This window comes from Pezoporus wallicus, unplaced genomic scaffold, assembly GCF_028554395.1.
Source record: "Pezoporus wallicus isolate ANWC-B61680 ecotype Strahan unplaced genomic scaffold, APGP_CSIRO_Pwel_v1 contig_3058, whole genome shotgun sequence".
NCBI lineage: Eukaryota > Metazoa > Chordata > Aves > Psittaciformes > Psittacidae > Pezoporus > Pezoporus wallicus.
Genome location: NW_026641153.1, coordinates 4,239,256 through 4,265,704, shown reverse-complemented (window position 1 = coordinate 4,265,704; position 26,449 = coordinate 4,239,256). Strand labels below are relative to the sequence as shown.

At 38.2% G+C, this 26,449-nt stretch overlaps 1 protein-coding gene across 3 annotated transcripts in view; it reads left to right on the top strand.

Moving 5' to 3' along the window:
* The window catches only part of SEMA3D (semaphorin 3D), a 138,117-nt gene that overhangs the window by 38,698 nt on the left and 72,970 nt on the right, over positions 1-26,449 (top strand). For all 3 annotated transcript variants that reach the window (XM_057422513.1, XM_057422515.1, XM_057422512.1), the window contains exons 2-3: positions 5,633-5,823; positions 21,143-21,303. In XM_057422513.1, coding sequence (XP_057278496.1) covers positions 5,709-5,823; positions 21,143-21,303 — 276 coding nt within the window. In that variant the 5' untranslated portion in view covers positions 5,633-5,708. The remainder of the gene's footprint in view (positions 1-5,632; positions 5,824-21,142; positions 21,304-26,449) is intronic.

Below are 26,449 nucleotides of genomic sequence, written 5' to 3'. Positions count from 1 at the left end.
CATGGTCAGATAAGCTCTTCATAGCAATGTGACAGACTCCTCTAGAAAGGTTATCCATTCTTACCAGTATTCATCTCCAAACAGGCTATATGCCTTTTAGAAATGCTTCCATCAGTAGATTTCAGAAAGATGAAGAAAATTATAAAAAATAAACCAAATAAGTGAGTTCATTCTTCTCTCATGTTTCACTTCCATAGTCACCATTTTTGCTTCTGCTTGAGTTTATCTTTAGCTTAATGAACTAAAAATCTAATGTAATCCTCAAATATATTTTCTATCCATTGGAGAGCTTTATTATCAGATGGTTGTCTGCAATAAAAACAAAGTTTTTTTCTGACTCTTTGTTCCTTTAGTTGCATCCCCCTTGTCTCTCAGTCCCTTCATTTTTCTTTATTCTGTTTGGCTCTTCTCAAGTGGGAATTAGAACAGAGATTTTTCTTGCCTTCAAATTACTGGTGTTGAATGGATAGGGTATTAATCCTCTGAGGAGCTCAGTGAAGGTAAAGCCTGTGAAGCTTTGTAAAACTCATTATAAACTGGGTTATGCTTCATATGAGTCTTTTCATCTGGGTATTTAACAACAGCAAAGTCTGCTTCATGACAAAACCTTATCTAAACCAGATCTACTAAACTTAAAGATTTAATTAAAACAAACTAAAAAAATCACCTAATGTAGGATTATTTTTTTTTTTAGATTGTACTATTGTCTTTTTATTTAGTAATCTTTGTTGGGAAGTAATGTAATACTGATCACCCTTTATAAAAGAGAGAACATGGAAAAGAACATTTGCTGCACTATAAACAGCACAAAAGCTACTTAATAAATGGGAGAACAGTGATGAATAATACTGTTTACCAGTTCTTGGATGGAATTAGCTTTAAACTGAGATTGCACAATGAAGAGAAAAGCCTCCTCTGCCAGGCAATATATCAACAGACCATCTACCTAAGGGGAAAAGGAACATCGTTTCAGTGTGCTCTGGATGAATATCTTTGTTATTTAAGAAGTAATTTAAGAATGTCAAGTAAGCCTGGAGATATAATTTTATTTTTAGTCTATTTTATGAGTTATCCATTTTGACTCACATACTCTTCTATTTTTCCCCTTTATTAACGCTGAATATTGAATATCCAGCTCATTATTATAGTTTTGAAATACACTGTAGACAACCATAGACATTTTTCTTTTGGAATATGTGTGATAATTTATGTGAGACATCTAGAGGTAAATACATTGGAAACATATATCTATATATTTGTAGTTAAAGTAATATGCTTTAAATTTGTATGCTTATATCATATGCATATATTAGGTACATGTATATGATCAAAAGGATAACATACCTTTCAATAAAATAGAATTGTCGGTGGGGTCCTTTCTGTTTCTTTTTGCAGCTAATTTTTAAATCTTTTAAAGCAGCATGTTTGTCTAACAGGCCACTTATGCTACTTGGTTGATGTCTGCAAGGGACATTTTTTACTTTCTTCTCACTTCATGGAAAAATAAGATAAACCCCAAGATCTCAGACATGGGTAGATGAGAAGAAAAATTCCAGCATCAGACACAGTAGTTTACATGTTGAGACTAAATGGGCTAGGTAACTTCTTCAGCTTGCTTATCAGTCCATTGTGACTATCAGAAATTTTTTCTATTCTATTCCAGCTTTTTTAAATCATCATGAGCCAACTCAAAAGTTGCTCTGGATTTGCAGTAGTTGCAATTTGCAATGTTGCTATTAGAATCAGTATAACTGTGCCGTACCATTTGGTTAATCACTTTTCCTGTATTTGCTGCAGGCTGTTTTCATTGTCCTCTTTGTTGGAGTACAAAATTCCTAATAGCCTCAGAGACCTAGTGCTGGAGACAGGTTTTAAATTATACTCTAATTCGGCATAGGTTTTGTTATGGAATTACATTGAGAGTTATACGAGCTACTGTTAAAAAATTGTGTGTGTTTGAGGATGGGTCACAGTCCTTCCAGCTCTGGACTTCATGACGCCAGGAGAAGTTGGAAACCTATACAGTACTTGCGAATGTGAGATTTAGATAGGTTTGAGCTGAAGGATCTGAAAAAGACTCCCGTGAGCACAGAGCTCCCTACTGTCTATCGTTTGAGAAGGCTGAAGAGCTCTGTTTATTACAACAAAGGGCCTGGAATAAATTATGTTTAGTAAATTGGCTCCAGGTTTCCCTGTTTCAGACAGTAGCTACTGAGCAATCTGTTTTATAGGCTTCACTAAATCTGACCAATTGCAGGGATGTGACACCTCATTTCAGGGACGTGGTATCATGTATGTGCTGGTTACATCCAGCCCCTTCTCTCTGACAAGATGGCAGATCTACACGTTGCCTTCTGGCAGGTTTAACCTATAATCCACTATGAATTTACAAGCCCCACAAGGAGGTCCTAGCAGGATGGAGCCAGGCTTCTCAGCTCCCCCTTCAGCATCATGCCTTCCACCCCCAGGAGGGGCAAATAAAAACTCCTTTTTTTCCACTGGGAATACCCGTATTTCAGCGAGGTGTATGCATACCTTCCTTTCCCAGTCGGTCTCACAGGTGATAATTAACACAGTGCAGATATTTCCTAGCTGAAGCCAAAGTGGGAAAGCAGTTTTAGCCTCATCGGTTTTCTTTTCAAGCGCTTTTTCCTCATTTATTTTGGGTCTCTTCATAATGAGGAAGCTTTAGAGTGTGCTGGTGCTTAGCAGAAGTATCGAAGAACTAAAGGAAACAATAATTTTTCCTCCTCTGACAAAGCTCTTCTTACTTTTGAGGGGAGGAAAGAACGGAGGAGTTAGATTTACTTTTAGGCTTTATATTTTATTTCTGTTCACAGGTCTGATTACTTCTGAGCAGCGTGACTATGGCTGTTTTCAGCAGAGGACACTGATTGACATTACATATGCTACAGAGAGGAAGAATATTTCCTGAAGATTAATAGCCAGTTAGTTGGTCTGAAGTTCATTAACCTGAGCTAGTCTGTAGGCTGCTGGAAGGACTTTCTGTGGAAGCTGGAATTGTGTTAGAAGATCATCATAAACTAAAAATATATGTGACAATCTGGCCAGATTGCAATGAATCTAGGACAAGATGGGGTTGGCTCAAGCTCACAGAGCAGCTGTCTCCAGTGTAAACTAACCTCCTTGTGTCAGGAATTAAAGCAAATGTTTTTTCACAGACATTATTCAAATAAAAGAGTAAAGTTAAAAACTAAAAAAAAAACCAAAAAAAAAAAAAACCCAAAAAAAAATAACAGAAGAAGAAGAAGAAAGGTTTCCATAAACAAAAGAACCCTACATGAAAAAATGAGGTTGTGAGGTATGGCCAAAGAGGCAAGTTTGGTGCTCATCCTCAATTAATTACGCAAATGACAGTGTGTTCAAGCAACTGTTTTTTTTTTCTGTAATTGGCAAATTTAGTCCTGTTTCTTCACTGTGCTTTGCCTCAAGAAAATAAGCCCCATATCCTCTCGTGAGTTCCTTATTGGCTGAGGCCCAGACCCTTAAGCCATGACTTCTCAACATACTTGCAGTGAGTGACTCCCTCTTAATTGCTGATTTTGAATTATGGTTTGTCTCTATCATCCCACTGAAGATGAAGAGGGCTGGTGCCTCTTGTCTTAATATAGTCCTCCTCTTCTTCACTTCCTTTCTTTTCCCCTTTTTCCCTCCCAAATAAATCTCATTAAGGTGATAAAGTCCTGTAGTAGTCTAGTTGGTATCAGGCCTTCATAGTCCAAACACAAATAGATGTATTGGCATGGAAGAAGCGAGGACCTTCCCTTGAGATCTTATACTCTAATGAAGGGAAAGATGAACCAGAGGCATTTCATGTTTATTTTGTTTTCTTTCCAAGTCATCTCATGAATATGTAGTGACACTTGTCCAAAAAAAAACAACTAGTGACACTAGTTCATTCGGAAGCTGAATGTGAGCATTGAGGAAGGGATTGAGAAGACAGAAGCTCAGTGTTCTGCAATAGGAATGATGCTTTGGGGGTTTTACAAATTGTTTCCGTCTCTCTGTTTCCCTGTCATGCCCTTCCTGCACACTCCCTTGTCTCTTGCTATTTACAGAAGGTCTGGAGGCTCAGAGAGCTCCAGCTTCCTCTGAGAGAGGTTTCCTCCGGCAGAGAGAAATGAAGGGGTCTTCTTTCCAGTCCCTTCATGCCAGGAAGGATGTACAGCCTGCATCATGAGGTGCTAAATTGATTCTGGATGCCTCTGCAGCTCACAGAGGTGCTTTGGCAGCAGTGCTGCCGTGAGCATATGTGCCAGACTGCTAGAGAAACTCAGGGGCTGTGCTCTGTGATGTGACTCTCCTAGGCTCAGAAGGAGCCTTTCCCTTGATGTCCATGCAAATGCTGGCTTATGTGGGCACTAGGATTACTCTTTTAATCAGGCTGTTTCAGTACCTTTCAGAAAAGAATTTTCATGGCAAGTCATGAGCCATTAATCTCACCACTAACCATAACATTTCCTTACTCCCTGATTTACAGCGTTACTCAAACACTGACATTTGTCATTTCACAAGCTGTCTCCCTTGACCTCTGGTATCATGCACTTGCAGGGGGGATGATCTGGTCTTGCAAATATTTTCATACCCTGATCTCTGTGATTTATTAACCATCAAATTCTGCCTTCATAACTCAGGATGTCATTTGAAATAATTTTAATATTCAAAAGTGGAGTTATTGGGCAAAAGGGATCTCTTACAACTAGGTATGAGCAGGACACCAGGACTGCTGTTGCTGCTTTGTGTTCAACTACTGTGGTGGCTGTGTGACCTTGAGGAAGTAGGTTCACTGCAGTTTTATGACTCTGTTTTTGCATAGGGAATATAAGGACAGTGATAATTACTTTCATTTGTAAACATTTTAAGATTTCTAGAATATGAATGACTGTTAGTTAGTGAAAAGTGTTGCAAAGCTGGCTTAGTTGCACACTGTGCTACTGAAGTCCCGTATCAGCCTATTGACCCCAGTGTGAACCACTCATTAAAGTTTATAGGACATTTTGGTGGGTGAATTGAGGCAGTTATTCTGCTGGAAATATCATCCTGAGAGCACATTTAAATCCATCAGCTGCATTGACTTTTTTCTCTATTAAAACTAAACACAACTTCTTGCTTTATCCAATTTTCTTAGTTTATTTATGAAAGTTTATGATGGGTATGTACTCACTGTTAGCTCAGCTTGTACACCCATGATATCTGAGATATTACAGTTTCTTCTAGTCATAGCATAAACATACATACCTGTTATACTGAGATAAAGACAGAGTTATAAAACATGAAGATATCCAATGAAGCAGTATGAACTAACAAGTTTCATGGTCACTTTTTATTGGAAAGTGTTATTTTTATGGGTAATTCATTAATTTAATTTCTCCTTAAACTTCAGCTATGCTAGACATTGGTGTTTGAGAGGTTTACATGTTTTTCCAACCTCAAATTGTGTAAGTTTAGTGTTAAAGATATTTACAACATTTTAATTTATGCTAGAGGAACTTACTTTTTTAGCAAATGTATTAAATGAGCTACTCTTTAAAGATAGGTCTGGCTTGTTTTCAGAATTATTATTTATATAACAATGCAAAAAAATCTACAGATGTTTTCTTTTTTCTTCCAGATTAAATTTGGATTGTTTGAAAAGTGGGGAGATATTTCACCATAGTGCAAAAGAAGATACAGAAGAAGAGAGCAGAATGAGAGCTTTCCAAGTACCACATGCCTGCAGCCTGTTATCTTTAGTGATGCTGTTCCTTCCAGTCACTGGAACATCAAAACAAAATATCCCAAGACTTAAGCTTTCCTACAAAGGTAAACTTTTGGGTAGTTTCTCTGATTCCACCCCTTTTGTTTTGATGTGATATTGCCAGCAATTGATTTTTATTATTAACTAGGAAAGTGAAACGCTGTCCCTAGGGTTCCCAGAAACACATGATAGGGGCCTTAAAAATAGATGAATTCTTCCTAAGGACACAATTAAATTATCTTTTTTGGATGGAAGGTACATGTTTGTGAAATAAAACTGGGGTTGTAAAACATTATTTCAGTTTGCTCCAAAAGGATATTAATATGTAGATGAGCCAGGAGTCATTGCCTAAACATTGGCTTCTAGTGCTACTTGAAACAGTGGAAACATTCCCATGTGGCTAGCGGGTATGACGTGGAGTGTGGAGGACACACACACCTTTCTAGAACATCAGGGAAAGTTGAGAGAGCTGCCCAGGTGTTTCAAATGGCACTGACATTTTATTGTTGTAATTCCCTTATCACTAAGTTGGTATGTGAAACTCCTGAAATGTTTTCTTTCTTCTTCCCTAAAGGGGGATTTTCTTAACCTCCTGTGTACCTCTTGTTGAGAATGTTACTGGCTGAGGGGTTTAAATACAGTTGTATTTATGTATTGGTGGACAACTTTTCATAGAAATCAGATTTCTTTTTGCTTTGAGTGTACAGATCGCTTCCACAGTTTTTACAAGGCACATAGATACATCACTGATACTGTATTGTTTAGTTAAAGGAAATGATGTCCAGTTTAGTTATGTCAGCACCCCATCCAGCAGCTAATTCTGCTCTCAGTTTTTCAAAATTAGGTCTTTCTATGCTTTGCAGAATTACACTCAGGGTGGTATGATGGGACAGGAGGTTGTAAAACCTTCATCAGTGGTTATGATGTGTTTATCATGAGCTTAACACATACAGGAATTTTTTGAGTAAGCACAAGGATATACTATTGAGATTCATGTGCCACTGTGTGTGCTATTCTGCTGTGTATGTATGTGTTTTAATGTGTTTGTGTGAGAGAGATTCAGAGGAAGAGAGATTAAGACATCTTGACAACATTTTTATAAATTCAGGAAACAGTTGCACTCACTTAAGCCAATGAATACAGAAACCAAACAACCTGACATGAGTTATGAAAGTTAGCAATAAAACCCTCCTTACAGACAGGCAGGCTTTTCACAGCTAGGCCTTTTGAGATAATTCCCAATAGCAGCATATACCATATGGTAGTGCATTTATTGTGGATTTGACACTCACAATTAGTGAATTCCTCTCGACTTCAAAAGCATACAGCCTTTGGCAGAATCCTGATGAATGCAGTTGGCAGGTAAGGAGGGGGAGAGAGAAAAATTATTTAGGTCAGCACAGGGAAAAAAGAAATCACTGAAATCTTAGTTTAAAATAGTGGCAGAGACCTGCTGGGAGTGGTTGGGAAAATGCCTGAGCTCGTTTAAAAAGACAATGAGTGGATGATTGATATGTAGGCCCTAAGCCAAACTTTTATTAGCAACTTTATAAGCCTTTCAGTTTGGCTTGAGGGATATAGTTTCCTATCCAGACTTATCCACCTATATCCCTGTAGGGGGAAAAAATCAACAGAAGATACAAAATGGCACATAAATCTTAATTTGGAGAGCTGTGATGGAACTGAAAAGCTAAAGGAAAGAGAATATCAGACTTTACTGTACCTTCTCTTCTTTTTTTTTTTTTTGGGGGGGGGGGAACACATGACTGTTTTTACTTTTCCACAGACAAGAAAAAAGTTACTGCTTTGTTTTCACACTTTTGCATTGTAAATGGTGCAGGTAGTGCTTGTCATACTGAAATCATATTTTTGTTGCTGATAACAGCGTAACAGAAGTCACAACTAATAGAGTTGTCAGAATTAAGCTTACCTTCCCTCCTCCCCCACCAGGTATCCCAGCCAAAATAACTTCAGTGTTTCTGAGAATAAGGTATAGGAGAACTGAACTGTCTTGCCAGTTCCCATAAAATTATTACAGTCATATCATTGACAAGTCCTGGCATCTCCATTCTTTGGAATTAAGACTCCATGAGGAGGATAATAGGGGGCCCTTTTCCTTATTCATGGAAGACTGACCAACATTGGCAACATCAGGCAGCTCTGAACACTTGGTCACATATATGTGTTCATTTGGCTGCTGAAGATGTTGTCTTTGAAGGGAAGGTTTCATCCCCTTCCAGGTGCAATGTGTTTATGGGGTGGTGTAGCATCATCTTCCCAGAACAGCTGAGCATTTTCTCAGCCAGGAGAGCTGGAAGCAATCAGGGCTTTGCCCTGCAGTTACTTCATCTCACAGCTGCAGCCCAGCACACCTCAGCTGAGGGCTAGGAAATGCTCATGCCCAGAGAGTAGGGAGAAGAAAAGGAATGTCAAGTGACAAATGCTGTCTCTCTTCTGGGTAGTAGTCTTTCCCAGAGTATTGACAGGTAGATCCATACAGATGTTGTGTGTGTGTTTCCAGGCTTTACTTTATAGTGAGAGGCAGAGAATAACCAGACATAAAGGTTGATTGTCCTGTAGGAAAAGATAAAAAACATCAACTTTTTTCAATTTGCGACTATCCTAGATTTTCCGGTAAAAGTACAAACTCCTCATTGCAGATTTAAGCCTATTGCTTTGCTTTACTTTGACTCTTTTCATGGACATGTTAGAAGCAATCTGTGCACTCAAATACTACATTTATTTGAAGTGTGCACCCTGTTTTCTTGTTTGGGGGGCATGCCCCAGCCCAGGTTTGGATGTTGTCACCAGTGACATATCCACAAATTTATATCATTCCTATACAGGAATGCAGCCATGCCCCAAAAGCAAGCCACACTTGCTGTGACCAGTGGTGATTTGGTCAGAAGACCAGGATCCTGCATTGTGACAGATCACATAGGTAAAGGCAAGATGAAGGCAAACTTTGGCTTATGCAACAGGATTTACTTAACACTGCTAGAAACAACTATGGCAGTAATTTAAATCTAATAAACACGAACATTATTCTCAGCTGATTGTTTCTTCTTCACATTGAATGAATTAAGATACAGTCTCACTCCCATTAAAGTCATGGCAAGAGTTTTGCTACTGGAGTAAATTGAAGCAGTGTCAGATTTCCACTCCTTGCTTTTTTCATCTTAAATATGTAAACTAAAGACATGTGAGTCTTTCTCTTTGTTGAAGGATGACAGTGCTAAATCATCAGCTCCACATGGAAATTAGCCATGTTTAAGGATTGTTTAGCTTCATATGGTGTTTTGCACATGATTTTCTTTCCCCTAAGAGTGATCCATTCTTACAGAATGGTGAAAAAGCAAACAGAGGATAACGTTTTGGTGCCAGGAATTCTTTTGAAAACTTGACTGGATTAGTACATTTCCTTAATGTTCTAAAAATGATCCTTTGAACATGCTACTTTACAATGTCAAGTATCCTGTTTTCTGAATGATTTTTGCTTTAAACCTGTTTCATTTTATAACTGTTGAGATGCTTAACTGTTGCATCAGAGAAGTTAGTTTGTTCTGTTTCAGTAAAGCTGGCGTGTTTCCCTGTCATGCATCATTTAATTATGTATATAAATTATAGTTACAATTGTATAGCTCCATGAGACTCATTTAAACTGTCTGTGACACTGTGGTAATCCCACTACTCTGATGAGGGTGTTGCACAACTATGAATGGTTGGAACATGGTAAACTGATGATGTACAAAAAAGCATAGAAATAAGCTTGCATTTCAGCAGCTGTGCTTGCCCTACAGGAAGAGGAAGAAAAGTCAGTAAATATGTGCTTTTGTGGTAATATCAGCAGCTGTAATTCTGAATGTCTATGAAAATCAAGGAAAATATGCTGAGTGAGGAAGTGCTGCTTTTCTTGAATCCCTTGTTTGTTGTTTTCTTCATTTTTGATGATTTCTGATTTCTCAGAAAAATCTATCTGAGATTCCTTAGTAGAGTAACTTAAAATATTTATATGAGAATTGAGACCCCAGCTTCAAACGATTCTCTAGTTATGAGATAGATTTTTGCCTGTTTTCTCTCAAAAAAGCTTTCTGGAGACAGTCAACATTGAGACTTACAATCCACCCTAGGTTAAAGATGGATGGGCCTTTGCTGTCCATGTAAAGAAACACTCTTGTATACGGTACAGACTAAGTATAAACTTGAAGGCATTTATTACATTTTAGTAATGGAAAAAACAGTAAGTTTCTTACAGACATTTTTTTCCTTTTTTAAACTAGTGAACTTGGAGGTCAGATCCAACTATATGTTGCATTTTCTGTCGTATAATTATCATATATATAATGTCCTGGAGAGCAGCCTCCCGTCAGTGACATCAACAGTTTACATAGCAGTTGAACTAAGAATAACCTTAGAGAACTGACCCGTACCAACCTCTTAACAGTGTAAACAGCCTGTAGCTCACAACAGTTGTCTTTTTTTTTCTTGATCACAAAAGGGCCTCAATTGGATAAAAAAAAGAATTGTGTTCACAAAATGCCAAACTATTCTGTTGAATGTTCACTTGATTAAATCTCAGAAGATGAGAAAAAAAAAAACAAAGTCTTTCTTGGCAAGAATTTGGGAAGAGTGATTGGCCCTTGTAAAAAGGAGGATGAGACAACATGAGAAAACTGCTTGCCTAGAAGAAGAATGTGGGGAAGATATATGATCAGTGGCATCAGCTTCGAAGAGGGTACTTTCAAAAATATTTGTCTAATTGCACTTTACTAAAGACATTTGTAAAGCAAATCCAATTCACAGTAGTTGAAAGATCCCAACCTTGTTCTCTTTCTATGCACTAATTTGAGGGCATGATCTTCTTGACGTCAGTGAATGTCCAGCAGTGGACATCTGTGGTTGCAGTGCAGGTCCTTGAGTCACATCCTTTTTCCCTTTCCTCCCTCCCCATTTCTGATGTTCCATTTATAGATGAGTTCCTCACAGAAGGGCTGAGGGGTGCAGGGGAGGTCTGTTCTGTAGTCAAAGTCAGAGATAAATGCACAAAGAGATGGCGCAAAGAGACAGAGACAAAATTTCCTTTATCACGCCAGAGTTCTATCAGAGAAGTCAGAGGGACTGGCTCACTGTGGTTAAACAGAGACATTTAGACAAGGGTGGGAGTGACAAAAGTACCCTTTTTCTCACATTTGTGATCTAAATCCTGTCTGTCACAGAGAAGTGCTCTGGGTTGTGCTATAGAGTTTGATGGCAAAGAGGTTACTGAAGGCACTGAAATTTTATGCTAAATTTATCTGGCAATTTTGGGACAGCTTTACAACTCCCTCTGCATCATCCATCCAACCTGGATGTCTTTGAAAAATATTTTTCACTATACATGTAACACAGCAGCACTCTGTGACACCCACTGGTGCCCCAAAATGGATAAATAAATGTAAATATTAATAATTAAAAAAAAGACCCCCTTTAATATTAAATGATAGATTATATGCTTAGGATTGACAGGAGATGATGTTGCACATAACTACGTTTTGCAGACACACATTTCTGATATCTCTTGCCCTATAATTTTTAGTTAGTACGGTCCTATCACAATGTTGCCTAGGTCTACAAGGCAGATGTTGGGTGCACCTGCACATCTGTATGTCAGACTCTGAATGTGAGAGAAGTTGCAAAGCCAACTCCAACATATAATGGAATTAATGCAGCTGTTCAGTGACTTCGTAAGAACTTACTTCCTGTCAACATCAGAAAGTATATCTGATGATAATATTTCACTTTGCCATAGGAGAATATTGTGCTAGTCCAAGCTATAATAATGTGAATTGAGTTTATTTTCCTTGTTCTAAGAGGTCCTTCGCCATTGCCAGTACAAAATTATTTTGAAAACCTATCTTCACATTAGCCAATTGACTTACCTTGCTACACTTGATTATTTTTTAATCAAATAAAATTATATCTGGAAAACTGGAAAAATCTTTGAAGTTTCCTGAAAATGGTCTTTCTCTACATTTAAACCACATTTTCTTAGATAATGTCCATACTATGCGGCTACCCCAAATAATGACTTAACAGTATTTGCCTATAGTATTGTATCTCTGTACTGCACTTCTGCAGCTATGTAGAGCAGGGCTATTAGTTTTTCCTATGTGAACTCAACCAGCAGTCAGGATGGTAGAAATAGCTAAAGTATTAATGTCCCCACTGTCATTATAAAAGTTCTTGTTCCTCATTCAGAGCATGGGAAAGAAAGATTATCTGACCCATGTCAGAGAGGGAACCCCCCTGCGGGTACAGGAACAAGCAGTTACATGTGGGAAGAGCAAGCAGGAACCTCTTAAAGCAGGTTTGCTGCCAGCAACGGAAATATCTGTTCCACTGGCAGGTAAATCTGCTCGCAGAGGTCCTGCCCTTTGCCTCCTTTCCTGTGCAGGCAATTCTCCTGCCACAGCCCCTGCAGCCCTCCCAAATGCTGCCTTTGCTCCCTGAGAAGTGGGTCATGGTGGTGAGCTGATTATTGTTTCTCAGACCTGGTTTCACCTCTTTTACTGTATCTGCTGTGCCCATCTGGGCCTGGCTTGGTTGAGTTGAGAAACCAGAAGAGCTTTTTGAAGCCAGTTATGAGAAACTTCCTTGCCCTCAGAGGGGCTGTGGGAAGAGTGTTCAAGGACCATCTGCACTTAAGAGATCTTACAGGCTCTCTCAGACATGGTTTTACACCAGCTGAGCCAACATAATTTGCAGCTTCTGGAAAGAGGACATCTCCCTTTTCCCCAGGTACATATATCCAGTTCTTTCCTCCCTCATCTGCTCCCAGATGCATGGGTCTGCCCTTTCTCTTGCACCAGTTCCAGCTCTAATCAGACCCTTTGGCAAGAACGTACACTGTTAGGACTTTATCTTTGTATCTCATTTAGCTGACCATATAGCTTATGAGGACTCTGGTCCCATACTTGAAGAGAAGAATGGCCACCATGGCTTCTTGCTATACACTTGGGTGTAGATCCTCAGCTGATAAAATTATTGCAGGTCCCAGTGGTTAAACTCAGGGTCTGGCTCTAAGTTTTGATGCAAGAGCAAATGGGATATATGTCTATGGAGCATGCAGAGGGAGGGAAAGGGTGGGATGTACACCTTTTGAAGATTTCCATAAAAATCTGTGTTGGTCATGGAAACTGGTTATAACTGGTGTGTAGTATCTGATTACACTAGTGTAGAAACTGCAACTAGTTTTCAATAATAGCAATGATAGGCAACAAATCTGGATTTTTCTTGAAAATAGAGGCACTAATGAAGTAACTAAGAAAGTAAATCTGTTTGTTATTGGTCCTCATTTGCACTGTCAATTCGCCTTCTTCAGGAATAGCTTATGCTCTCAGTATCTTTCCCAAGGCTGTTAGTGTCAATATTAACATGTTTTTCAGGCCTATGCCATCTGACGCTTATTACAACAGTTGTTCATGGCACTGCAGTTCAAGGTCTCTTATCTTTTAGCATGAAACCTTTGTCTGCTTTGTTATGAACATTATGCTTATTAGGAAACTGACAAATACGTTTGAACTTGGTGAGAAAAAAAGTTAAAGTGAAAGTATTATTAAGATATCTGACCATTTTAAAACTGATATCTTTCATATATAACAACTGTAGGCTCAGTGGAGCAAGTACTAGCGTCAGATGCACAATCTGTGTAAGCGGGTTTGAGTAAAGTGAGTCAGAGTCTCAAAGGAATCTGTCAGCACCTATCTGTAGTGTCAGAGCAGCTGCTGAACCAAATCCAAGTTTCTGTAGCCAATTATACCTCAGATTTATTTGAGAAAACTCCTTGCAGAATTAAATCCCGGACTCTGAAATCCACACCAAAGTTCTCATTTGCTCCAAGTGTGAAAGAGTCCACTTACCTTACTTCTTAATGATGGAATTTCATTGACAAAGCAAAAGCTGACCAAGGATTTAAAAATGTGTCGTGTTATGTACAGCTGCTACCGGGTAATGTGGGTGGAACAAATAGCACAACCTGCTGTTGTTTTATCTGGCCACGGATATATAAGCTACAAGTTGTAGCAAAAAGCCCCTCTGTCTGTTCTTAGGATGCTGTGTGCATCTCCAGAGAATATCATGCTCTCAGAACTTTCTCTGAAGATGCAGTTAGTTGAAAACTGCAGGTACAGGTGCTTGAAAACACTCTAGCCGTTTTTGCATCATTCTGAGCAAAGTCAAGCCCAAAATTAAAGGGTCGGTGCTATTTTGAAGGCAAGTGCAATATAATGACAGTAATTTGTTTTGAAAGGAGCGATAGAACTGCATATAATTTTATGAACCATACTTTGATGAAGAGCTATGTGCCTTCAAGGGCTAAATATGATCACTATGTTACATTTTTAACACCTGGATGCACTTGCAAAGTGTGTGTCTCCACTCAAGCAGGAAAGAAAGAGCCCACTGCTTTGGAGTGGAGTGTGTTTATTCATGCAAGCTAATAAAAGTCCTAGATCCCCAAGATGATTTCGATGCTAAACATCTACTAGGTGCAACCCATTGTCAGTGCATTTTTTCATGTTGCCTCTTCCTCAGAATGTAAACAAATCTTCACACTTCATTCCTCACAGCTATGCGTTCATGAGATTCATGCCTTTCTGATTGCAGGCCATATGATTATACACCTAAAGGTAGCTGCAAGGTTTATGAGATGAGATAGTAGAGTAGTTGGAGCAGTAAAACTGATTCACAATCAGTGAGTTTAACTCAGCTTTATCAAATAAGCCAGTTAAAGAGGATTTTGCTGATATTTTCAGCTGAAGCTTATCATCACTCTCTTGCTTTCTGTGTATTTGATTGGGTGGTAGACTGGGAGACACAAAAGGCTGGGAAATGGTTAACCAAGGCATGAATGAAATTACTGTATTTCGAGTTGCTCCAAGGCATATGAGAATTGGGATTCTAGCTAGAGAGAGTGAGAGTGGCATAGTTCATTTAAAGCTGCTGTTTTTGAGGGTCAGTAAATAAATAGGCTGTTTGCAACTATGGAGTTAGTAATGTGTGTTTTCAGAATAGTTTTAGGAATAGGTAAGTTTATAAGTCATCTCCCTCAGAACAGGGAAGAGGTTTTGTCAGCTGCTTGGAACTCGGGTCACTGAAAGATATGAGGAAAATGTCTTATGCTCTTGGAGAGCAATATCCTCTTTCTGTTGGAATACTTTGAAGGAAATCTGAAGTAAGGTTGAAGCGGAAGAAAACAGATTTCATTTAAATGATTCAGATTATTTACCCATTACACTGGCTGATGACCTGTGAGAAATGAAGGGAGAAAAGATATGTTTGGTCGTGACAGTTGAAAGGGATGAAGTAGACATGATGAGTCCATTGTTTGTATGTTCAGGCTTTCATTTAAAGAGGAGCTTTGGTACTACTGAAGTCTGTCAAGGTGCCAGGCATTCTTAATGGAGAGGTATGTATAATGAGATGCCAACAATTATCTATACATCACCAAAGTTCATATGCTTGCCAATCATTTTTATTGAATTACATTTGTCATGCATATTCTTTAAATATCCACAGTATCACTTGGACAAAAAAGTGATTTAATTTTGCCTTGGAAACAGCAGTGAGTTTGCTTACTTTGGCAATTTTGCAAGAAAGATAAACTACTTAAGAAAAGGGAACCTATGCTAATCCACACTCTTAGGTCTTCTTCAGAAAAAACAGATGTTTCACTCAATACATTTTCAGTTGTGCTGTCTAAAGTAAATTGTTTGGTTTGGCTCTGTGAAGTTTATGAATTGGGCCTTTGCATTTTTTTCAGTAATAACATGAGGTCACAAAGCAGCTTTTAATCATCTCAGCAGTAATAACACTTTACAGTTCATTTGTGCAGCTGTTTTTACTATTTGAATTTATTTGCAGCTAAAACACAACTAAAATACACTTCTATAAACATAAGCAAGAATAGTTTAGTTCATACTTTACCTGTGTGCATTTTTGGAGGTAGGCAACTACCTATTTTGTTATACAGTATTACCGTTTTTGCACATTTAAGAAATACTGAGTCACACAAAGATAGGACTGTATATTGATTATAACCCCAGCTTAGACATGGATGAACTAAATAATCTGCAGTACCCTCAATTCCTATCTTGCAGAAACACATCCTTTCACATGAGCATTACTTATAAAAGAAAATCAGACCTTACATCATGAGGCTGGTTCTTCTTTCTCCTTTTTTTCTTCTTTATGAGTGGAGTAGCTATATGAAGATAAGATAATCTGTCCCTTGTTGATGAACAGTGTAAAAATTCTCTTCACAGTTCTGTGTCAAGAGAGCTATTGCTTAGTTACAATTGTCTGTAATGAAGGTTTGAGGAGCATCGTGCATAATTGAGCTACTTTAATTATTTATGATTTTTCTGGGTTGTAAAATGCTGAGGTATTTTACTTTTATCAGAAAAGTATTTGCAAATAGAGATGTGGGAAATGGTAAGTTTGCTGATTGCTGAGCAGACAAATGTGAAAATGTCCTGAAATGCCTGTGGAAGACTGTTCCTGAATTTTGGAATAATCTTTGGAAAAGTTCTCTTTTCAATGTCAACTTCCTTGACCATAATACCCTTCTGGAGAACAGTTACATCCTAAAAGGAACATAACAGCTTAACTCCAAAATGGTGTATAAAGCTGGTTTTGGGGGCTACACAGAAAGAGAACCAAGATTTTGATGCAATATTGTAAAAGCAAGGAATCATATTTTCTCTCTTTCCAGTAATGCGTAGGCTTTTGGAAAGGCTCTGTTCCATGAAGGTGGACCTCACAACCCTGGGGTAACGGACTTAAGGGTCTTTTCGAATCTAGTTGATTCTATGAATATAACAGTTTCCTCCAGGACAAATAAAATTCCTTGTATAGCAATGAGAGCCATGTGACATGCAGAATAAATCACACACACGCAATCAATCATTGTCCATGGTGAGATGCAGCTAAACAAAATATAACTTGCTTCTTGCAGTATGCTATAGAGACTAGTAGTAGACTGGAGCTATTCTCTTTGCTTTTGTACAAATACATCTGGGATCAAGTGGATCTTTTAAACTCGGAATACTTTAGGAATCAAGTAAATTTCTGTATTTTTGCTATATAGGCATTCCTTAGCTCAAAAGTTTAGTTGAGGATTCACACAATACCCATGTAAATTGTCACAGGTATTTTCCAGTACATGAAAGGACTTGCTCCCATCCAGTGGAAAACAATGTGATGTTTGTTTTTTCACTGTATCTGAAAATTACAGTATTATGTGTATACAGCCTTTAAATTCAGAGTCATTCAAAGGTGTCATTAGATGTAGATGTTTCGAAACAGGTTGAGAAGTTCCCTTTCTGCCACTTTTGGCATTGCTTATCATTACAAAAATATCAGTGACCAGCCACAAAGGCAATTCTGAGCCTTGACAGAGCAGTTCCAGGTTGCTGCATGCTTATGGTCACCACATATGACTTGAGGCTAAGAAGTCTAAATGTTCTGTATAAATGTAAAGACATATCATCAGAAAAGAATGACAGTTTCTCATTCAAAGCATTTATGCCATGGCTCTGCTGCTGGAGGTTATTTAAGTAAGAAATGATCTTGCTGTTGTGAGCCAAGTCCACTGCGATGCTTTTCTAAATGAATAAAAGTCACTATTCCAGCTTCCACCACTCAGCAGTGAAATATTAACCCAGAAAGGGAGTTTGCTGAATATTCATTTAGTTGTCAGACTGGAAAAAAAAGTATTTAATTTTCAGTAAACCAGCAGATACGCACTATAAATTTAGCGCTGAACATGTACTCATGAAAAATCATCCCTGTAACTAGCTTTGTTTCTGTGCATTGTGAGAATGCTCTTTCTATATTAGCCTGGCTACAGAGATGCAGTAATTCAAATCAACAGCTTTCTCTAAGCTTGAAAACCATTGGGCAAATGTGCTTTTCATAGTAATTTTGTCCAGTATTATATCCGTGATGATATTAAATATACATCACTGAAGGACAACTTCAATCCATAAAATTGGACTGTTTTCTGGAGTAAAAACAATTATTTATTGGGCTGTAATTTAATCAATTCTCTATTAATATTTATTTGACAATTTTTATTAGGTCATATTTCAGTTTTAATCTTACCAGTGGCTGTGTTCAGGGTCTTTTTTCCAATCTCTTTTCAATAGTTAGTAAATAACTGACCAAACCTGATTCTTCACCACTTTGCAGCTTGTGTTGACATTTGCGTCAGTAAGGAATCAGTGTTCAATGCTGTCATTTCAATCTGGAACATTTTACAAGTGTTTTTCTTATGATGCAGTGAAACAGATGACTGTACAAGGCACTAGGCAGGGCTCGTTCCCACTTGGGCACTTCAGTCATGAGACAGCTTTTTCCCTCCCTGTTGTAGCTGTCCTAGGTGTCTCTTTACTGAGAAATACAAGAAGTGTTAAGCATCATATGACAAATGTCCATTTGGGATGGTCATTACAGAGATTATTCCTTCTGAATAAGAAGGAAATGAGAAGTGGAGAGCAGACTTGGTCATCTCCTTTTAGGTATGTGGGGAATTAGGTCTACATAATTTTGGTGACCAACACACTTGCAAAGGTCCGTGGACTGCATGACTCTAAGCAGTGAAAGTACTTTAGAGCATTTGCACAAGCGTATCATTTATCCTTACTTGGATCAAATTCCTGTGGCTGGAGATGAGAAGGAATTTTCCCTCATATTCTATGTCTTACTCATGTCCCATGGGTGGGCACTGTGATATGACTGGCAGCTTGTCATCAGAAGAGATTTAAAAGTAACAGGGTGGTACGGATTGTTGTAATACAGTAGCCCGTGAAATTCATGAGTCTCTCCTGTTTATTGGTGTTAATGACGTGAATGAATGATTATTAGATATTGTGATCCTGTATTTTTCGTCTTCCCCCCATCCTATGTACTAACCAGGACACAGAACTGTTAAATAGGGATTTAATATAGAGTGCAGAATTTATAAGGCATTTGTTATATACAGTAAATCAGATAATCTAGTAATACAGCCAGCTTTTATGTCATGGGTGGAGAAGAGAAAGACGTTTGCTCAGAAATTATGTGCTCCAGCAACGCTCAGCTGTACTTTAGAAATCAGCTGAAAAGAATGAGAAATCCCTGGGAGCTAAAACCTCCTGTGATCAGCACCAGAGAACCTTTTCCTAGTAAACAGCTCCATCATAACCGTTAACAAGGATTTCCAGTCACAAAAAAAAAACAAGGGAGGAGGTTTCTACATCTAATGGAGAAACATCTACATCACACACAAAAAATGAATAGGGTTTCACTGGAAGTGGCTGTCTGGTAAGAGAGAACCCAGTAAAGACAAGGGTCAAGAGGAGTAGATCCTTATCTCTTTTTGGGTGATAGCAAACTACTGGAGTGAGCAGTTGCTCTGTGTTCTGAGGATATTTCTTTTTCCTTTTAAAATTTGTATTTATTTATTACACTGGCTTGGCTGTTCTTCAGACAGTCTGTTCATCAGCCAGCTCTAGTGTAAAAAGTAGTTTGGATGGGACTTTGGTTAGCGTGATACTACAATAACCTTAAGCTGTTCTGAAGTGATCTTGCTGTTAATTAATAAGCAGGTCTTTTAAAGTGTTACTACTTTAGGAAAAATCTGATGTTACCTTCAGAAAAGATATGTGAGAAAGGGCAGTGCTGGTGTAAGGTAATGTAGGCTTAATGTTGGATTTGATTTTTTTCAATGTGGAGTAAGATTTAATTTCAAAGTACTGCCAAATAAATCTCACCTAGGGGAATAGGAGCTGCAATACAAGACAATTTGTTTTCAGACTGTACCATAATAACATTCAGCAGCAAGCCAGACAAAACCACATGAGCTTAAGTAGAACTGACTGAGCCAAAAAATTATTGTCATGCTTATATGCCAGGTAGTCAGATTAATAATGATAAAATATTTTTTTCTCCCATGGTGCTGTTAGCCCAGTGACAGGGCTTAATCTTTGCTTTGCCTGTCACGTGCTTCAGAAGAGACCTTGGATAAAAAAGTTTTGGTTTGGTTTGGGGTTGTTTTGGTGGTTTGTTTTTTTTTTTTTTTTCCCCTTTTAATTTCATTCAGGCTTTTCTCTGCAAAATACTAGCCCTGGTTTTGATCATGATCAGGAAGTGTAAATAACTTATGCTGTGATTCTGGCTTCTCTAACAGGAAGGATACATTATCCAGTGCCAGGAAGGTGGAAATAACCTTAATTTTATGTTTAGGTAAATACAGAATTTGCATTTCTGTCCAAAGATTTTTGAATAGTTTAGCTTGGAGAGTTTGCTTATGGAAGAGATGATTCATATGTTTAATTTCATTCTCCCCAAATTAATTACTACCCAACAAGACTAAACTCTCGTGCTTTTTTCTATGTGTTTGTGCCTTCCTCCTGAATTATGTCCACAGAGCATTCATTATGCAGAAAGTTATGAGCTTTTTACTTTACAGCTTTTTAGCATTTATACAAAAGAAGCATAGATTCTTTCATTAGTTTCACGGAGAAGCATGTTTTTCTTTTGGAAGGGATTGGAAGCCACTATTAAATCATAGGAAAACTTAAGTGTCAAATTTGTGCTTTTAATAGAGAAAAGTTCTGCAGAGAGGGCAAGGATGCAGGAACACCCATCCACGGCCACCTCTGTAAAGAAATTAAAGACCTCAAGATCTTAGAAGCATTGCTACCGGATGCTCTGCTTAACCTGCCTCCCTATTGCCTTCATTTCAGTACTGTGCCCTAGGGATGTACTGCTCAATGTCTGTTGATTCTGATCTCAATTGAAACTATAGTAATTGAAAACTTAATTGTAGCAAATCTCTATATTGCCACCAGAATTTAATACTAGATAATGGACAAATTAAACCTTGCATTGAACTTCCTATACATCTTATGGTTGCAACCGTCTTCCAGTTCTTCTTGACTATATATACTTATATGTATGTATGTTATTTATATATGTACATTAATGTATATATGATTATTTATTCATATACTTTATTAAACATAGTAATTATTTATAAATACTTATATATATTTGTTTCTAATTGCTGATGAATTTCTAATTCCTGATGAATTTCTAATTCCTTTATGTCTTGGAGATAATTTATTAAGAAAATTTCATACAGAAAGATGTTTTCTGAAATTAAATATTACCCAATTCAGAAATAAAAAACCCTGAAGAAAATCAAGGTTGACAGCAACTTTATTATGACCCTGGAAAGACACGCTCTAAGGCTGCAGTTATCTCACTGGCATACTCCATGCTGGTTGCATATATTTATAAAAGACACCAATGAGTCATATGTAAACATTTTGATTATAAAGATTTTCTTCTTTTTTCCCACAGACTTGCTGCTTTCAAACAGCTGCATCCCATTCCTGGGCTCAGCTGAGGGGCTTGATTTTCGAACCCTACTGCTAGATGAGGAGAGGGGCCGGCTGCTGATTGGGGCTAAAGACCACATCTTCCTGCTCAACTTGGTTGATTTAAACAAAAATGTAAAGAAGGTCAGTTTATTTTCCACAGAGTTCATCTCATAAGTTCAGTTTTGTTCTCTTTTCTCTCTTTTTCCTTCACTGTCAGATTCATTGTGCAGTGCTGTGTACCAGGATTTCATAATCTTACCTACCATAGTTATACAGATTATCTTAAATCTATTTAGTTTTTCAAGTTATACGACCTTCTGTGAGACTGATGTCCTGCAAAAGATAACCTACCTGGAGGATACCTGCAGTGTGTGAAAGTAGCATCAAAATATTAACAAATAGAGAAAAATGTAGCTGAGTTTCCTTAGTTTCTCTGTTCATGGTCACCCTCCTCAAATAAAAGCATTTGAAAGAAGATAACTGAAGACAGCTCTTTGCTTGCTTCTTGGCATCACTGGGATTACTTTACTGTGATATTAAACAGAGCAGAGACAATTTGGATGGTTTAAATTATAGTAAAAATGTTAGGCACAATTTTAATATTAACATTTGTATTAATATCTAGAATTACTAGTGATAGGAGAAGCTTCCATTGGGGTCTGCTGTATTCCCTTGCCCATGCCCTGTGACAGCATGTTAACTGCAGATAATAGGCTGGCAATTTAGCGTTCAGGATTTCTAGCAGACATGATAAACTGGAGCTTTTGTAAGCATAATTGACTGCTCTGTGTAAAAAACAGATGTTTGTACAGGAACACACATATGAAAACTGCTTTCCTGTTTGTTCTAGACAGGCTAGTTACTGAAGAAAATTTGAATTCTCAGCTGTGTTTGAGGTATTTTCTTTAAGTAGCAGAAGGAGGTTTTAAATTACTGTGTTCTGCTGTCCGCTCTGAAGAGGTAACTGACCCTGGCTTAATGCAACTGCAGCACAGGGTCTTAGCAAGTGTGACAACAGAATGTTTTGCCCCACATGTCTGAGCCAAACACTTGCTGTTCCTGTAAAGAAGGGATGAAGTACCAGGCTGAATATCTTATTTCTTTTTTTTGACTTCTGCAATGCTCCGTATGCCACTTTCAGGAAATTTCTTCCCTGGGATGCTTTATCAAACATTTCCCTTGCATCTGCCATCTCAGTAGTTTGCTCAAAACCCAGCACCTCCTCAGGAAGTTGCATTAGTAACAGCATTATTCATATTGCAGATTTTCAGGCTGCAGATTGATTTCTGGCATAGGCTTTCTGTAGGAAACAAATCTTGCATGTGTGTGTGAAAAGCAGATTTCTGTTTCTGTGGGATGCTGCTTACCTCCTGAGAGTTACTGAGTGCTGTCACCTCCTGTTATGTTCAGCAGGGCTTGATAGGTTTAGAGATTCCTGGAGGTGGTAACACCCTATGTGATCTGCCCCTCTGTCCAAGCTGGTAACATTTTCCTTTTAGCCAAACCACCACCGATCATTATGGACGTTGTGCTTTCCAAAAAGAGTGGAACACAGACTGAGCCAGGAGAATTAGATGGTGGCAATCAGACAGTGCCACTTAATATAGATATTGTGGAGCAAAAACTCACTTCACATTGAAATGAAAGCTTGCATTTGGTAAGCTGATTGGAGAATGTATGCCTACACATTTGTGGTAACCTGAAAGAAGGGAATAAAATCCATAACCAGTAGCATATCTGGACTAAAGAAATTATTGTCTGCAGGTTCAAATACTTCTGCTTCTTAGTTTAACCATTCATGTAATCTTTAACTTTTCAGACAAAACATTGAGGAAAAGGGGTATTTAAACAGCTAAAACTGACTGAAAAGCTCTGCAACGCATCCTGGTGTGCTGATTTCCAAGATCTCCATGAGCATTCAGCAACTGTAAACTTTTCCTCTTAGGTAAAAGCCAGGTAGCATGAGATGATACCACACAAACATTTTTCTGTGCTGTGATGGTAGAAACTTGTCCATGGAGGGAAGAGATGAGATGAAGGAGGTTGCGTTATAAATCTCAGTCCCTGACGAGGTTTCAATGTTAAAGGATACTCTTCAGTAGCAGGGAAGTGTCAGAAAGTAGTGTTTGCCGGTGCTGTGTTTAGACTGACTGTGGTTTGGGTTGGCGCCAGGCCAGGCAGCTCGCTTCCAGGCTTTCCTGGTGCGAGGAAACCACACATGTTGGGACTACAAGGGTCTGAAGTGTGTCCTTTGTACTCTGGAGTAAGAGTTGTCTGGAAAAGAAATCTGTTCGTGCACAGCCACTAAAATAAGAAGTAATTGATTAAAATGTTAAATTTCTACCTATAGGTGATGTTTTTAATGTCTTTGAGGAAGGAGGGTTAAAAGAGATCAAGTTGAGAGTTTAAGAGAGTGGTAAGAGCTTTGAAATTAGAATACAGGATTGTGCTTAGTTTGGGGGTTTCTTTAAAACAAAACTGAACATTAACTGTAGAATGCTATATGCTGGTTCAGATTACTTTATAAAAAGTCTCACTTTCAGATATTTGTTATATTAGGAACCACAATACCTCAAAAAGCCAACCAGTTACTGTCAGAAAATCCTCATTTGTGAATGTAATTATTTGGCAAGATTATACTGGAGAGTCTGATGTTTTGAGACATTTCTGGAATAGTATTCAAAGAACATCCAAAGCACTGTATCCTGCTCCCTTCTCCAATGTATACATATCTATATAATTTAATAACTTCCTTTTTGCAACCTAATTATTTACCTAAATTAGTTAATTTAACTTACATATATTAAGTTATGGCTTTATTTCCTGGTATATTTTTCCTGATGAAATAAATCAGTAGTTCTCCTGGAGTTCCAATTTCTTAAATCATTGTATTTTTTTATTCAATTTATTTTGTAATTGGTTGAAACTTTCATTAGCTGGCAGCTTGAAAAAATCCATCCAATTTCCAGTGCTTGCAAATCTCGTTATAAAAGAACAGTAAGTAGCATAGTATAATAGGAAAATTCTCCAGAACAAAAGGCAAATGCAGAAAGCTAAAATGGTTGCACTCTGCAAATATCTAAAGCTTAGTGAAGGATAATCATCCCTCTGTAACAAGGATATAATTTCTGTGGAGCTGTCCTGAACAGAAGCCTTTAGCTCCTATTGCAGGAATGGGACTATCAAATGCCATAGGCTTTTCTTGAAGATCCTTAGATGCCTGACAAGTGTTGGAAGCTATTTGTAAACTGAAAGATTTGTGTTTCCTTCATATGAGTAAAATAAAGATGTTCAGCAAAAGAAAGTAGGAAAGAGCAGCAACCTACATTTATCAAGGCATTGGAAATGTGGAAAACAAATCTGAAGACAGCTATGCCATAACCAGTAGAAGTGCAGTGTAAAGCAAACATCTTGAACAGCATCAGAGGCTGAAAAGCAGGAGAAGAAATTCCATAGGAATCCTAAGTTCTGGGATACTGCTGGGAACATTACTTTGATACACAGAATTTTCTTGTGAGTTTGCTTAAAGCCTTTGTTATTTTACTCTGTAAACTAAGTACAGAATCTTGTCAGCTGGGTAAACACTTAAGAAATAGCTGCAAAGAAATGCTGCACTCTCTAAGTCCTGTGCTTGCTAACAGTGCACATGGGGTTATATGTCATCACTATTATCACTGTGTAATCTGCAGCGTGACCCACCCATCTCTGCAGGAATAGGAATGCTATCGAGGGCTGACAAGTTTTTGAAAACCTGCCAACCTGCAGGAGCTGTCAGTGCTAAAAGACACAGCTACATGTGGGCCAAATAGATAAACATGCCAGAGCCCCAGTAGCAGCTTTGGGACAAGTTGTTTTCATCTGCCCCTCTGTGTACTGGCGCAGGGTCACAAATTATCATTGCTTGGAGCATCCTTAGTTTGTAGTTGCTACTATTTTTTGGCATTTCCAGGTGCAGTTGCCTTGCAGCATCCTTGAATGGTCTCTTGTATTGATCTTTATCTGTATTTCACAGCAAAATCCACAGCAAAAGCCACATATGTGTATATATATATATCAGCTGGGTAAATGTTTTTGAAATAGCTGCAAAGAAATTTTGCACTTTTCTAACTTCAGTGCAATAGTCCAAGTGGGGTTATATGTCAGCACTACTATCTCTGCAGGAAGGGGAGCATATATACAAATACATATGCATATTTATGTAGAACAGCAGCCTTGAGATAAAGGGATTGAGTTTTACCTTCATTGCTCTGGGAAACCTCCTGTCAGTCTGTGTAAGCATGGTCTCAATTAGGAATGAACCCAGTGGGAATTTAGCCCTGTACTGAAGGAAGCCTTTGTTTTTTGTCATCAAGGAATACATAGAGAGTCTGAGGTACTTACTGAAACCTTGAAACACAATAATACCAAGCTTGGTACTCCCTAAACAAATATGGGCTGCTTATTCTTTAAGTCAAAGGACTTAACTTTCTGCCAGTCAGCAAAGCTGTAGACTGTCTGAAGATGAAACTTTCCTGACTTGTCAGGAAGAAAAAGGCTCACCAGGAAATGTCACTGAAGGCCAAAGAGTCACACAGAAACCAAGTGGGGCATGGTAACTGGGCAAGTCTAGAATAAACCCAGTACAACTGGAGAAAGCTGGTCATGAGTCCAATTGGAATCACATTGGTTTATTCTCAGTCTCTTTGAGTAGAAGTTCTAAGAAACTTATCAAAGTGGGGTTTGTCAGGGGCGTGGTTTGACCTTCTGTACGTGGGGAATTATTTCCCAGGTGTAAATGCATACTGATCGCTCTAGTTTTGAAACAAACTTTAACTGATGTTGCAGTTGTTATGACACTCATTTCCACCTATTAAAGTATTCACCTGCCAGAATTATTAGAAATAGGTATCATCTTATCCATCATTTACAATAAAATTACTGATTTTACTAGGTATCCATACAGTTTAGTGTCCTGCCCCAGAATCTTTAGCAGGGGGCACTCAGAGTGTATGAAGCAGCTGTAATGGTGCTTCAGGTTAAGGACTTCTAGAGAGAGAGGTGATAACTTTGTGCTTTGCTAGCCCTATGAGGGCTTCTACCACTGAGCTATTTAACTCTTGTATTGAACCTCTGAAAACCTTTTGGAGTCTGTAAAATTGTTTGACAGACTTAAATTTAGGCACCTGTGTAGACAAGGTGGAAGCTTTTCAGCAGTGTTTACAGACACAAAGCAACAAACAGAGGCAAGATGTGAAGAAAGCAGAATGACAGCAGTCCTAGGTGGAAGAGTGTGTCTCTGTTATTTCCT